The sequence below is a fragment of the Dromiciops gliroides genome, chromosome 1 (genome assembly GCF_019393635.1).
Source record: "Dromiciops gliroides isolate mDroGli1 chromosome 1, mDroGli1.pri, whole genome shotgun sequence".
Taxonomy (NCBI): domain Eukaryota; kingdom Metazoa; phylum Chordata; class Mammalia; order Microbiotheria; family Microbiotheriidae; genus Dromiciops; species Dromiciops gliroides.
The window spans coordinates 132,755,994-132,769,360 of record NC_057861.1 but is presented as its reverse complement, the minus strand read 5'-3'; the positions used below and the strand labels follow the sequence as shown (position 1 = coordinate 132,769,360).

The following is a 13,367-nucleotide window of genomic DNA, read 5'->3' as shown; positions in this document are numbered from 1 at the left end:
ACATACGTACACACATACCTGTATGGGGGTGTATACACACCTATGGAGGGAGAGAGAGATTCTGCTTTCTTCCTCTTCCTTTTCATATTAAAGCTCTTTGCAGTACTACAGCCATCTTCACCAGACTTTTGGGTGCATGTTCTTGGTCAACAAGCCTCTAATTCCTATAGTTTAAAGCATGCCCAGATTTAAATGCCATTCTCAAGACACTGTCTTTGTATTCAGCTGTTCACTTTTCCCATAGATGCACTCAAAAGATGTTGCTTAATTTATTTATTGAATAGTAATTGTGATGATATAAGTGGGAGGTTATACATCAGGTGTTTTGTTTTAATTAATAGGCATCTATAACTGCCAGGAACTCCTGAGAGAATTTCCATGGGGCCACAGACTTCCAGCTTTCAACAGTATTACAATTTAAGTGTTTCCATCTATTTTTCATCTGCCTTGCTGCAGATGAGCTGAGTTCATGTTTCTTTCTTCAAGTTAAGGTTGATGGCTTGGTGGAGAAAAGGAAGTGAGGCAAGATGAAACTAGTGGTGGTTGAGGGGGAGGTTGCAAAGTTCTGTCTTCAATAAATTCTTGAGCAATTCTTTAGCTACTGGCATGTTCTCAGACAATGTCAATCATTTTCTTTGCCTCCTCTTGGATAAAACATGTATTTTATCTCTTTGATACTATAGACATAATTTTATCTAGTTAGTCTTTAGACATGCCTGTTTTTGAGACCTTAGAAATCATGAAAATTATTATTGTTAAATGTGTGTCCTTTAGATTGTGGTCAAATAATTATCAAACTGTACTAGAACTTTTTTATGATTCTGTGTGAAAATTGCATATTGTACTTGTTCTTTAAATAGAAGTTCTTTAGGAGATGAAAAGTAATAATTTGACTTGTCTATTTGAATAAATGTCTTGTGTCATTAATTTGGTCCCTGTTTGCATGAAAGGATTTCTGTACTGATATATTAAAAGTATTCTCAAAAAAAAAATTGATAAGAAAATATGGGGATCTCTGGGGGACTTTTGGTAGTCCTTTGAATGGTGCCCATATTCTTCTGTAAATCTTTCACACAGTCACATCATAAATTATGGCAAGGAAGAAATATGGGTCTGTGGATAGGGAAAGAGTTCATGACTAAATGTGTGCTAGTAAGGATCACACAAAATAAAATGAACAATTGTAATTATAAAAATTGAAAGGTTTTGTAGAAACAAATAAAATGTAGTACAAATTAAAAGAAAAACAGGTAACTGGGAGAAATATTCTTTGCATCCAGTTTTTCTCATAAAAGTCTTATGTCCACAATATTAAGGAACTGATTCAAATTATAAGACTAGAAAATATTGTCCAGTAGATGAATGGTCAAGTGATACGAACACTTTCAAAGAAAGAGAAATCCAGGCTATCAGTATTCATGAAAAAATAATGCTCCAAATAATTAGATACATTCTAATTAAAGCAACTTGGAGGTTCTACCTCATACCTACCAGACCAGGAAATGTTTTTTTAAAAGGGGGAGAATTGTATGTACACTCTTAGTCTAGTCATTCTAGAAAGCAGTTGGAACCTTTCCCTGAAAACTACCAAACAGTGCATATCTCTTAACCCAGTTACACCACTTGTAACCCTATACACCCCAAAGAAATGAAAGAATCTTTGTTGGTGATATAGTACAACCTACACATGCCTACCTTGCTCCTTTCCATTGCTCTCTCGGTGACATGCAACCATAATTTTTAGGAAAAAGGGACTTCTTGATTCACCTCTCTGTAGTTTCAATGTAATGATACTGTTAAGAAAGGTAATGGAAATAAGCTTTTATGTTTAATATAACTATCAGAAATTAATTTTTCCCATCTTCATTGCAATATAATAATGCGCCTATAAAGTAATGAGATTCATTTTGTTGTGTTAGCTTTTGGAAATGTATTAGTGCTTTATGATCACAACTGAAAGTTTGGTCTGTAGTCATTTGACTTTTCATGTGTTTTTGTTTTATATAAACCTGTAGTTTCATCCATGTGGGAAATGCTTGCTATGCATACTCCATCTCTAAGGATTTTGGTGGGCAATGGTCCTCTGATATAATACTTAACTTAAGAAAGAGGCCACTTGAGGTTAAGTGATTTGCCTCTCTTCACTTTGCTAGTATAGCTCAGAGACAGAATTTGAACACGAGTTTTGGGGATTCTAAGGTTAGTTATCCTTCTATTTAGTGATTTGCTGCTTTCTTTCTGGGTTTATTGAAAGGAGAAAAGTGAAGCACAAAAAAGTCAAGCTAATTCATAAAAATGTATTTACTGTTATGAGCCACATATTTACTTTAAATTTTAAGCATTACGTGTATGTATATATATATATATAAACACCCTCAACGGATCATAAGTTCAGTTGCATATGTATCAGCTTTCTTAAGTTATATCTGTAGAGTTCCCATTGAATTGAATCATAGAATATCTATCTTAGTAGAGCACCATTGTGTATCCCTGAGGATATATCATGTAATCGTCTTAATTGGAAGACTGATAAAAATGAACTAGATGAACTCATATTAACATGTAGATATGAATGAAATCTCAGCAGTCTCAACATTCTAAAAGAAGTTATAATGAACCCTTTGTGATAAAATTTAAATCTTATTTATTCCAAGTTTTATTATAAAGCAGCTATAAATGTTAAAACTTTAATGTTCATTTTTTAAAAACATTTTTTGAAAGTTATCAATAACAGGGGGCAACTAAACTAGGTGGCATAGTGGATAAAGCACTGGCCCTGGATTCTAGAGAACCTGAGTTCAAATCCAGCCTCAGACACTTGACACTTACTAGCTGTGCCTGGGCAAGCTACTTAACCCTCATTGCCCCACCAAAAAAAAAAAAAAGGGAAAAAAGTATCCTTCTCACTGACATTCCAAAGTGCCATATTTCATCTAGATCTGTCTTATCCACATGTTCTCTCCTCCAGAATTACCCTTTCTTCTTTCCCCAATCAAAATATCATTGTATGAATTAGAGACCTCATTTGTGGGAAGGGGATAAAGAGGGAAGGAACAGCTTATGAAAGGAAAGTACTTGAGTGAAAACTGATTTGTTCAGTTGTTTCAGACATGTCTAACTCTTTGTGACTACATTTGGGGTTTTCTTGGCAAAGAAACTGGTGAGGTTTTCCACGTCCTTTTCCAGTTCATTTTACAGATGAGGAACTGAAGCAAACGGGTAAGTGACTTACTCAGGGTCACACAGCTAGTAAGTGTCTGTAACCTGATTTGAACTCAGGTAGATGAGTTTTCTTGACTTCAGGCCAGGCATTCTATTTTAGCTGTCTCTAGAATAAATTAGGGGTAGGAAAAATTGTGCCAGCAACATTCCTTTTCCAGTTTCTAATTCCATCAAACTAAAAAGATGGAAGTGTCATAATGACAGAAAGTTCTATGGAGATTTTGAAAATACATAGGTAACTCCTTATGTGCTCCTTGGGGAGTTTTCCTTCAGTGCTGTTAGGTATTGATGTATTTTTAAGGATTGAATGAATAATAATATGCTTCTGTAGTAAGGTGTTTTCTCTCTCTCCCTTTTTTTTAAGTGAGGCAATTGGGGTTAAGTGACTTGCCCAGGGTCACACAGCTAGTAAGTGTTAAGTGTCTGAGGCTGGATTTGAACTCAGGTACTCCTGACTCCAGGGCCGGTGCTCTATTCACTGTGCCACCTAGCTGCCCCAGGTATTTTCTCTTTAAGAGAGAAATTTATCAAATCCAACTGAATCCATGTATGTGGGAAGTACTACTTACTATAGATGCCCAAAAGCCTGATTAATATGATTGCTGAATCACAGTCAGTTACACACACGTGTATGCATACATATATACACAGATATATGCATATGTATGGTACATGTATGTAAAATCCTAGGGACTAACTGGCAGGACTTGAAAACTATAAATATTGACCATTTTTTTTTAAAGAAGATGTAATCTGCCCCCCCCCCCCCAAATAAAAGTTGTGGGGGTTAGCAGCTATTGTGCTTCACTCCAATTCCTGATAAAATTAGAGAGTGTTCTGGATCATGGATTTAAAACTGGATTGGATCATAGTGGTCCTCTATTCCAGGAGTATCAAACTCAACTAGAAATAAGGGCCATTAAACCGTATATAAGGATCCCTTCAAGCTGCATATTAAAGAAAATAGTGCAAAATAACAGTTGAAAGAAAAATGTGGCCAGATTCTGCAGAGCCTTAAATGTATACCTTAAGTTTCATTGACTGTGAGGGAAAAATCCGTCCTCTTCTCAATAATTCTCAGGAACTCAACAGGGGTGTGGCGAAGGTTCTTTAGGGTACTTCCTTCTCATGAGAAGAAAATAAAGTGTGCAGCTAGTGGGTGCCCAGAAATGGTACTCAAAGGCCCTGTTTTCCCCTAGTCCCTAACTCGAATGGACCCTCCCCTTTTTCATCACTGGTGGGGTTAGTATTCCCACCCTTCTTCCTTGTATGGGCATAACTCAGGAGTGGACTTTATACTTCCTTATATGGACACAACTCCTGAGAGGACCTTATTGAGACCAGGGCTCCTTGAACCATGTGACCTTGCTCACCTGAGGGGGAGGAGGGGATCTGAGACCTTTGTCCTACAAACTGGTCAGGGGGAGTATGACTGTTATATCCACATTGAGAGGAGACAACTACCCATTTCTCACATTGACTATAGTCAGTGAAAAATGGTTAAAGATTTTGGACAGAATGCTGGCATGATTATCACATTTTTTTCCCTAGAAGAATTACAGGGTGGTGATAAGAGGCAAGAAAGGCAGTTTAGTGGTATGTAAAAGTGCTTGATTTAGATTCAGAGGCCCTGAAGAGAAATCCCAATAAATACTACCTGAATCACCTGAAATATGTCACTTTTCTGTTCCTGCTGACTGAGCTGTATAATTGAAAGAGTTGGAGTAGATAATATCTAAGGTATCCTTTAGCTCTGATTTTTTTTTTTTTAATTTTAAAAAGTAGACGGGGCAGGTAGATGGCGCAGTGGATAAAGCACCGGCCCTGGATTCAGGAGGACCTGAGTTCAAATCTGACCTCAGATACTTGACACTTACTAGCTGTGTGACCCTGGGCAAGTCACTTAACCCTCATTGCCCCACCAAAAAAGAAGAAAAACAAAAACAAAAAGTAGATAGAAATTGGAGGTAGGAATACTGCTGTAATCTAGTCAAGAGATGGTACACATAACTAGGTTTTGCTTTTGGGAATAGAAAAGAAAGGATGAATTAAGAGAACTATTAGAAAAAAATAATTGGGGCAGCTAGGTGGCACAGTGGATAGAGCACTGGCCCTGGATTCAGGAGTACCTGAGTTCAAATCTGGCCTCAAACACTTAACACACACTTACTAGCTGTGTGACCCTGGGCAAGTCACTTAACCCCAATTGCCTCACTAAAAAAAAAATAAATAAATAATAATTGACATAGACTGGGGAAAGAGATGTCAAAAATGGCTTCAGATTCCTAGGTGTGGGTGACTTTGGAAATAAAAATTTCAGGGAGGAGCACTGTGGTATGGTAGAAAGAGAGGAAGTCACATAATCTGAGTTCAAACACTGGCATTGATATGCTTTCTTCATGACTGTGGACTAGTCACAACCTCTGTGATTTTTTTTTTTTTTAGTGAGGTAATTGGGGTTAAGTGACTTGCCCAGGGTCACACAGCTAGTAAGTGTTAAGTGTCTGAGGCCAGATTTGAACTCAGGTCCTTTTGAATCCAGGGCTGGTGCTCTATCCACTGCGCCACTTATCTACCCCCTAGAAGGGATATTTTAAACCAGATTCTTCCATTAAAATATGAGAAATTATACACAACAGCTTATGATTCCATAATCATGTGCAATCAATGTGTTGATTATTACCACAATCAACTTGGTGCAGTGAAGTTTATTTTTCACATTTTCCTCTTTTTTGAATGTCTCTTGTTTACAATTTAGAACTATCTTTTAAAATATTATTTTATATAGTTGTGCTTACTGCATATATCTTTTAGCTTTATTCACTTTACATCACTTTAGAGAGTTCCACCTTACCCTGAAGGGAACAAAGGCCTGTAGAAAGCATCTGATAAATGGCCTCATTTTACAGATGAGATAACTGGGGCCCTAAGAAGTTCAGTGAGGTGTCCAAGGTCACACAGAGGCAATAAATAAGAGCTAGCATTGCAATTATTTTCATAGTGCCTTTTTTATTTTATGGATGAGGAAATCTAGAGAAGGAAAGATGATAAAATGGTGTATTTAAAGAACCCTAGAGAGTCAACTGAAAATTAATTCAAACAGTAATTTTAACAAAGTTTCAGAAGATAAATCCACACAAATCATTATTTTTGTATAAAATCCACTAGGGGGGCAGCTAGATGGCGCAGTGGTTAAAGCACTGGCCCTGGATTCAGGAGTACCTGAGTTCAAATCCAGCCTCAGACACTTGACACTTACTAGCTGTGTGACCCACGGGCAAGTCACTTAACCCCCATTGCCTTAAAAAAAATTCCACTAGGAAGTAGTAGAAAAGGAAATAAAGATAAAATAACTACACTGTATAAAATATTCAGCATGCTACCTATCAACATATATGTAACAACAATACAAATAAATTTATAGAACCCTGTTTACAGAAATAGACACCCATAAATAGAGAAATATTAATTGCTCATAAGTAACATGAGTCAGCCTAATAAGTAACAGTACTATATAAATTAATTTACTTATTCAGTGCCAAAGGATTACTTTATAGAACTAGAAAAAAATGTATATGGAGGCTTAGGAGGTCAACATATCAAGGGAAGTCAGTGGGAATGAAGGAGGCTAATAGTACTAGATCTCAAACTATACTACAAAGCAGTAATTCTCAAAACAATTTGATAGTCTTTAAAAAGTAGAACAACCACTGGACTGTATAAAATATACAATATACAGAAGCAAATGAATCTAAGTAGCCTGATGTTTGATAAATACAAAGACTTTAAGCTACTGGGATAAGGACTCATGATTTGATAAAAGCTTCAGGAAAAATTAGACAACAGAATGGAATAAAATTTAGACTAACAACTCACACCTTATGGAAGGCAAAACAAATCATTATTAAGCACTTATTGTCTGCCAGGCACGTACAAGATAGCTCCAAATGGAAATGTGACCTAAATGTAAAGGGGCACATCACAAATTAGAGAAGTAAGGGGAAAAAATACTTATCAGAAATATGGATAGAAGAAAAATCTGTGCTCAAACAAAGGGTGAGATACCACAAAAAATCAAATACATAACTTTAAACCAAGATTAAAAAAGAAACAACTGACAAAAATATTTTCCATAAAGGTTTAATTTCATATATATATGTATATATATATATATATATGTATGGAACTAATTTAAATTTATTAAAAACCATTCTTTAATTGACAGAGACAGCGTATGAGGCCTTATACTGCTGCCAGGCCTGGGATGGTGGAGTTGGGGATAGGACTGTAATGCTAAAATGTGGTTCCGTCCCAAATCCCCTACCAAGCAGTGTAATGGCAAACCCATTTCTTGGCAGCGCTGCAGCTAAGCGGTATGGGGGATAGAGCATCAAGCCTAAAGTCAGGACAACTTCGTCTTCCTGAGTTTAAATCTGCTTTAAGACACCTGCTACCTGTGTGACCCTGGGCAAGTCATTTCATCCTGTTGGCTTCAGTTTCCTCATCTGTACAATAAACTGGAGAAGGAAATGGCAAACCCACTCCAGTATCTTTTAGAAGAAAACCCAAAATAGGGTTGACAGAAACGACTGAACAATTGCCAACATATAATGTAATCCTTTTGTCTTTCTTTGTTATTGTAACAGGTTCAGGGTTGTAGATCAGTTGTTTTTATTGTCATTTTGAATAATTTTCAGGTAGTTATAGATAATTTGTTCCTTTCAAGAACTAAAGTAGTAATTTTGCCTTTTGGAGTTGTTAGAAACTTTTTCTACATAACTTTTCATATTATGTTACTTCAATCCATAGTGAGGTTTCAAAGATGATAAATACCAAGATCCCATTCCTAAACCTTAGAAGCTTAAGAAAACTGAGAATTTTATGGCATTTGGTTTGCCTAAGCAAAGGAAATGTTTCTGTTCTGGCAGAGGTTCATTATTAAAATAATTCTAAGACAATATCAGTTAAAGTAATCTGTAATTTTATTATATTTTGCAACATTGAAAAATATTAATTTGAAAGCATTGTTTTCAGAAGTATATTGTCAGCTCACTTTGCTGTCTATTTAATGGCAGCAGCCAACTTCATTTAAGTGTGCTTTCTATTCACAATAGAATTTGAGCAACAACCAGAGCAGAACACAGTCAAGATTACTTCTTTAGTAGTAATGACAGTGTCCTGCAAGGGACCCTGTTCCTTTGCTCAGTCTCCCTGTTATGTCAATGATTGGCATATATAGAGGAATAGAATTTTTTAATCAGTGCAAAGCTTTCAAGCATGGAATTCAAACCTTTATTAACTTTATTAGTGCCACATTATGAGCAGCTAGGCTAAGTAATCTAAATATGCATTGTTTTGTAAGGAACTATGTAAGCAAAGGTTATTAATTATTTTTTAGATATTAACATCAGTTCAGTTCATAAGATTAATTGGAGTAAAGGAAACGGACACAGATATTTACTAAATTTTAAAATTTGGGACAATTTATAGATTACAATAATTTTTCTTCTCAAATTTAGGTATTTTATATTTTTGAGGGGAAATGTCATTATACTTATAAAAGATATGCTTACTTTGTTTTTAGTATACAATTTTGATTTTTTTTCTCCCAGAAGTACATTTTAATTACTGTTTTCAAAGTAGTCATTAAGATGAGAAACAAGCCTTAACAAGGTATTGCTAATATATTGATAATTATTGTAATGATTGGAGAGCTACTATGGGAGAGCTCTGCCATGAGGAGAAGGCATCTGAGGGCAAGCCATGTGGTCAAGGTCCTTGGTGTCAGGAAGTGACATTTGCTCATGGGTACTGTCTATCAAGGCTACCAGCTAATCAACTTGAGGAGCCTCCTATTTCTGGGAGGAGAACATGAAGTAGGAAGCAGATGCTGGTGGAGGGGTTCTTCCCATTTTGGTTTCTGACCTCGCCATGGCGGGTCGGATGATGGGGTCTTTTAGAAATAGTTAGATTTCTACCTTTCTCTCTGATCTTAATGCTCTTTAATAAATACTCAAACATTTAAATACTCTTGCTAAAGCTTATAATTTATTGGCGACCGCTCATTAGATTTTAGATAATTATAGCTAGAATTTTAGCCCCTTACATTATGAAATTGTCAGTATTTGAGAACTTTTGACTATTATTAATTAAATGAAGGTACTAAAATGTAAAATAAAATAAGATATAACAAAGTATTATAGAAGTTTATATTGAAACATCTGTGTGGGGTTGTAAACCTCTGGGATCCCAAACTCTAATTTCAAGATAGTCATCAGTTGAAATAAACAATTTTAGTAATATAAGTATGTTTTCATGATGCAGTTTTCATATGGTTTTTTACCTTGTCATATTCAAAGAAAAATGTAGTTCTTTAAAAATAAACCCATAATGGGAGTTACATCTTTAATTAAATCTTACCTGAAGAAATATAGAAATTGCCTGCTGTTAAAAAGCACATGCTACATGATATAGAAACAATAAGAAACATTGACTCTCTAAATAGACATTGGGGTTAAAATTTGTTCAAAGAGAAGGATCTAATTTATTTTCTGCTGGTAAGTATGTGTAGTTACTTGATCTTAAGTGTCTCTGTGTTTCTTAGTGATCAACTCCTAAATCAAGAAGGGGAGTGAATTTCTGATTTCCACAGATGGCTGTCTTTGAGAGCTGAGTACCACACTGTTGAATTAGATGTCTGCCTAAGGGGTTATTTATTCCCCAGTCTGTGACAATATTCTGAGAGGAAAATGAATTTAATGTATTCCGTCCTTCAATTTTTTTTCAGACACTGGCCAAAAGAAGAGCCTAGACAAGAAAGATGGAAGACGAATGTCATTTCAGAAGCCTAAAGGGACTATTGAATATACTGTGAGTGAGTTATTTGTTTAATGCTTATTTAGGGTTGGAGTATGTTGATTTCAGGGATTCTCTTTATGTAATATAAATACATCACATGTGTTAATTATTTTGAATTCTTAAATCTGTATATCACTTCTAAAAACTCAATTTAATAGGAAGCAAATCCTTAGTATTTTTTTTAAATCGAAGGGTATTTTTTCCTGACAGTTTCTTATTAGATATATCATTCAGTGAGTATTTGTTTATTTGCCCCTTTTTTGTGGGGCAATGAGGGTTAAGTGACTTGCCCAGGGTCATATAGCTAATAAGTGTCAAGTGTCTGAGGGCAGATTTGAACTCAGGTCTTCCTAAATCCAGGGCCAGTGCTTTGTCCACTGTGCCACCTAGCTGCCCCTCTTATTAGATATAATAGAAAGAGACATGTGGCAGTTATCATTGGATTTCAGATTTGTTGATAGCATTAGTTTTTGGGAGTTTGTGCTTCTTTTCATGAAAGTTATTAAAGCAAGTTCACTTGTTTTAAACTGAAATTCGTATTAGAAATCTCCTTCCCTGCTTTTTAGCTTTGATAATGATGAACTATATAACTGTAGAAAAAAACACTTAAAATAATGTTTTTAATATTAATCCCCATAAATTACCATTTGACATCTTGGGGGGGTGGGGCTAATTTTTATTTATTTAAAGCTAAAATTGTACAGAAGTAACCAAAAAATGGAACCTTTTCCCTGACTTATGTTTTTGAAATGCCCCTCAAATCTCTCTGCAGTCAGCTTTTCCTGTTTCTGGTCACTGTGGGATACTGACATGAGACATTTCTTTTCTATGAGATGTGCTGCTTTCATATGATTGGCTGTAACTATTGTGTATTTAGATTACATTAATTTATTTTAAGTCAGTCATGTAAACTTCCAAAGTATAATATAGCTGCATTTAAGCTTTTCTATTTCATTTAAATGCATTATAAGAGACTACAAACATGTTAAGGGATATATTTAAAAGATATCTCTTCTAAAAAAGACTACCTCTCATATATTAATTATAAAATTTTAAAAAGATTAACGTTTTAAGCAGCATAGATTAGAGCAGAAAAGTTCTGAAATTGATTTAGGCCAGCATCATTCTTTTAAACCTATTACTATACAGCCACTTAAATTTGTAATTGGTCATTTTTGACCTGTCACTTTGAATACTTTTCTAGATTAATACATGGTGAAAGCATCCTATCCACATAGGAAAGAGCAAGTGGATGAAAAACTTCTTTTGTCCATATTTCAATATGCATTTGCATGGACACCCTGTAGAGCTTGTTCATCAATGTGTGTATATCTGGGACACAGTTCAGGTGAACAGTGAGTTGGACCCAGAGTTGAAAAGTAGAATAGGCTGAATTGCTTTCAGAAAACTGCAGAATTCTTTTACTTACCCAAGCTTCCCATGAAAACAAAAGCCCATTTTATCTATGTTAACATTCTACATATTGCTACATGGCAGCAAAATATGAAACATGACTGCTTCTGCAGAACTGAATTCCAGGGCAGTGGAGAGACTCATTGGAAGTGGAAGCAGGATAGAAAGGAACTCAAAGAGGAACTCAAAAGAAGAGGAATAAAACACAACATCATGGAATTATATGATAGGAAATTTGTTTATCCTAAAAATTCTAGCTTGTTTAAAGGGAGAGTAGAGTGGTTGGTGATAGTAATTCAAAAAGAAGAAGAGGAATTATATGACATGGAAAGATGATGAACTGGTCACATGGAAAGGATGAGATATGACATGTGGTTAGCTGGAGTACTCCAGTGGTATTTCAGGATAAATCAAGGAAAACCTCCAACATGCTGTTTTCCTTGGAAGAACATGGAAAAAGAATTGCACAGGATGTGTAGGCATGAATAGTGAGATTTGCAGTGTTTTAGATAACTATCAAATGAATGAAATCATGTATCTGTTGGAATATCTCTTTATTTGTGTGCCCTCAATGGAATATGAATTCCTTGAGGTCAGGGACCCAATTGCTTTTTGTAAATTCTTAGAACCTAACACAGTGCCTTGCAAATAGGAAGCATTTAATATTTGTCAAACTGGAAAAAAAGTTATTAAAAGAAAATGTTTTAAGATGTGTCTAAATGTTGCTATACCATCAGAATTCTTCTTACAATATTTTATAAACACAATAATTCATCCATGTTCTCTTGTTACTGCATTACCTATTGTGAGAAATAGCTCTCCAAAAACTTTTGGAACCCTGCTTTAGGAATGTGTCAAAAGCTCGTTTTATTTTCATTCTAGAGAGAATGGGCCGCCCCCTAGCAGGGCAAACCTACTATGCAGGCTTGTCTTTTATCTTCTTCCTATCCCTACTGGCGATTGGCCTTCTCTCTCTGGCTAGTCACTCAAACACTGCATCCCCACCCCTCCTCATTGATTCTTCTTCTAGTGGGAACCTTCTTAGAGAAGTCCTCTATTCCAATTAACCCCCATTTGTGGATATTAGCATTTGAGTACCTGCTTCTATTCTACTGTACTCTTCCAGCTAAACCCCACTCCCCAGACATTAAATCACCTGTAGTTGTCTTCCCAGACAGTTCCAATCAACTTTGAAAGGAGCCCATTTTTCCTCACACTATGATAAATTGAAAGATCCAAATAAATGTAATAGGGGCAATGGGGTACGGGTTAGGTTAGGGGATGGGGTTCTTAGATATTCCTTATTAAACAATTACACCCTCTTGCACACAAAAGTAGTTAGAATAAGGTGGTAGTTTATTTAGGAGCAAAGGAAGGGAAGGGTGGGGGGAGCGAAACCATGAAAGAAATCCTTGGATTTCTCATGGGGAGACCGGCACAAAGCACATGGCATTGTACAAAATTCTAGATCTATAATGGGCATCAAAGAGTTCATGGTCTCAAAGAGAGGTTAGTTACATTCTCCATTTTCTTATATTAATACTCTAAATGTTTGCTAGAAAGGAAAAAGAATCAGATTAAATAACTTGTCCAGTCACAGAGCTAGGAAGTGTGGTCTAAATGAACATAAATCCAGCTTTTCTGACTCCCTGTTGTTTTCCATTCATTCATGTACATGAATGGAACTGCTCTCATGTATTTGGGATTTTAGTATAGATATCTTTGCTTTGTACAATCTTTGTGATCCTGAGAATGTGTACATAATTACGCCTTATTAGAGGATTGACTTTCACTTGGGTTCCTTTAGGACTGTGGTAATAAAATATAAAATTGAAGTTCCCTCACTGAAATAAGGTAAGGTGCCTTATTTCATC

At 35.6% G+C, this 13,367-nt stretch overlaps 1 protein-coding gene across 9 annotated transcripts in view; it reads left to right on the top strand.

The window, feature by feature from the left end:
- OXR1 (oxidation resistance 1) overlaps positions 1 to 13,367 on the top strand; it is a 585,179-nt gene that overhangs the window by 485,207 nt on the left and 86,605 nt on the right. For all 9 annotated transcript variants that reach the window (XM_044002996.1, XM_044002901.1, XM_044003208.1 and 6 more), the window contains one exon: positions 10,010 to 10,092. In XM_044002996.1, the coding sequence (XP_043858931.1) occupies positions 10,010 to 10,092 (83 nt within the window). The remainder of the gene's footprint in view (positions 1 to 10,009; positions 10,093 to 13,367) is intronic.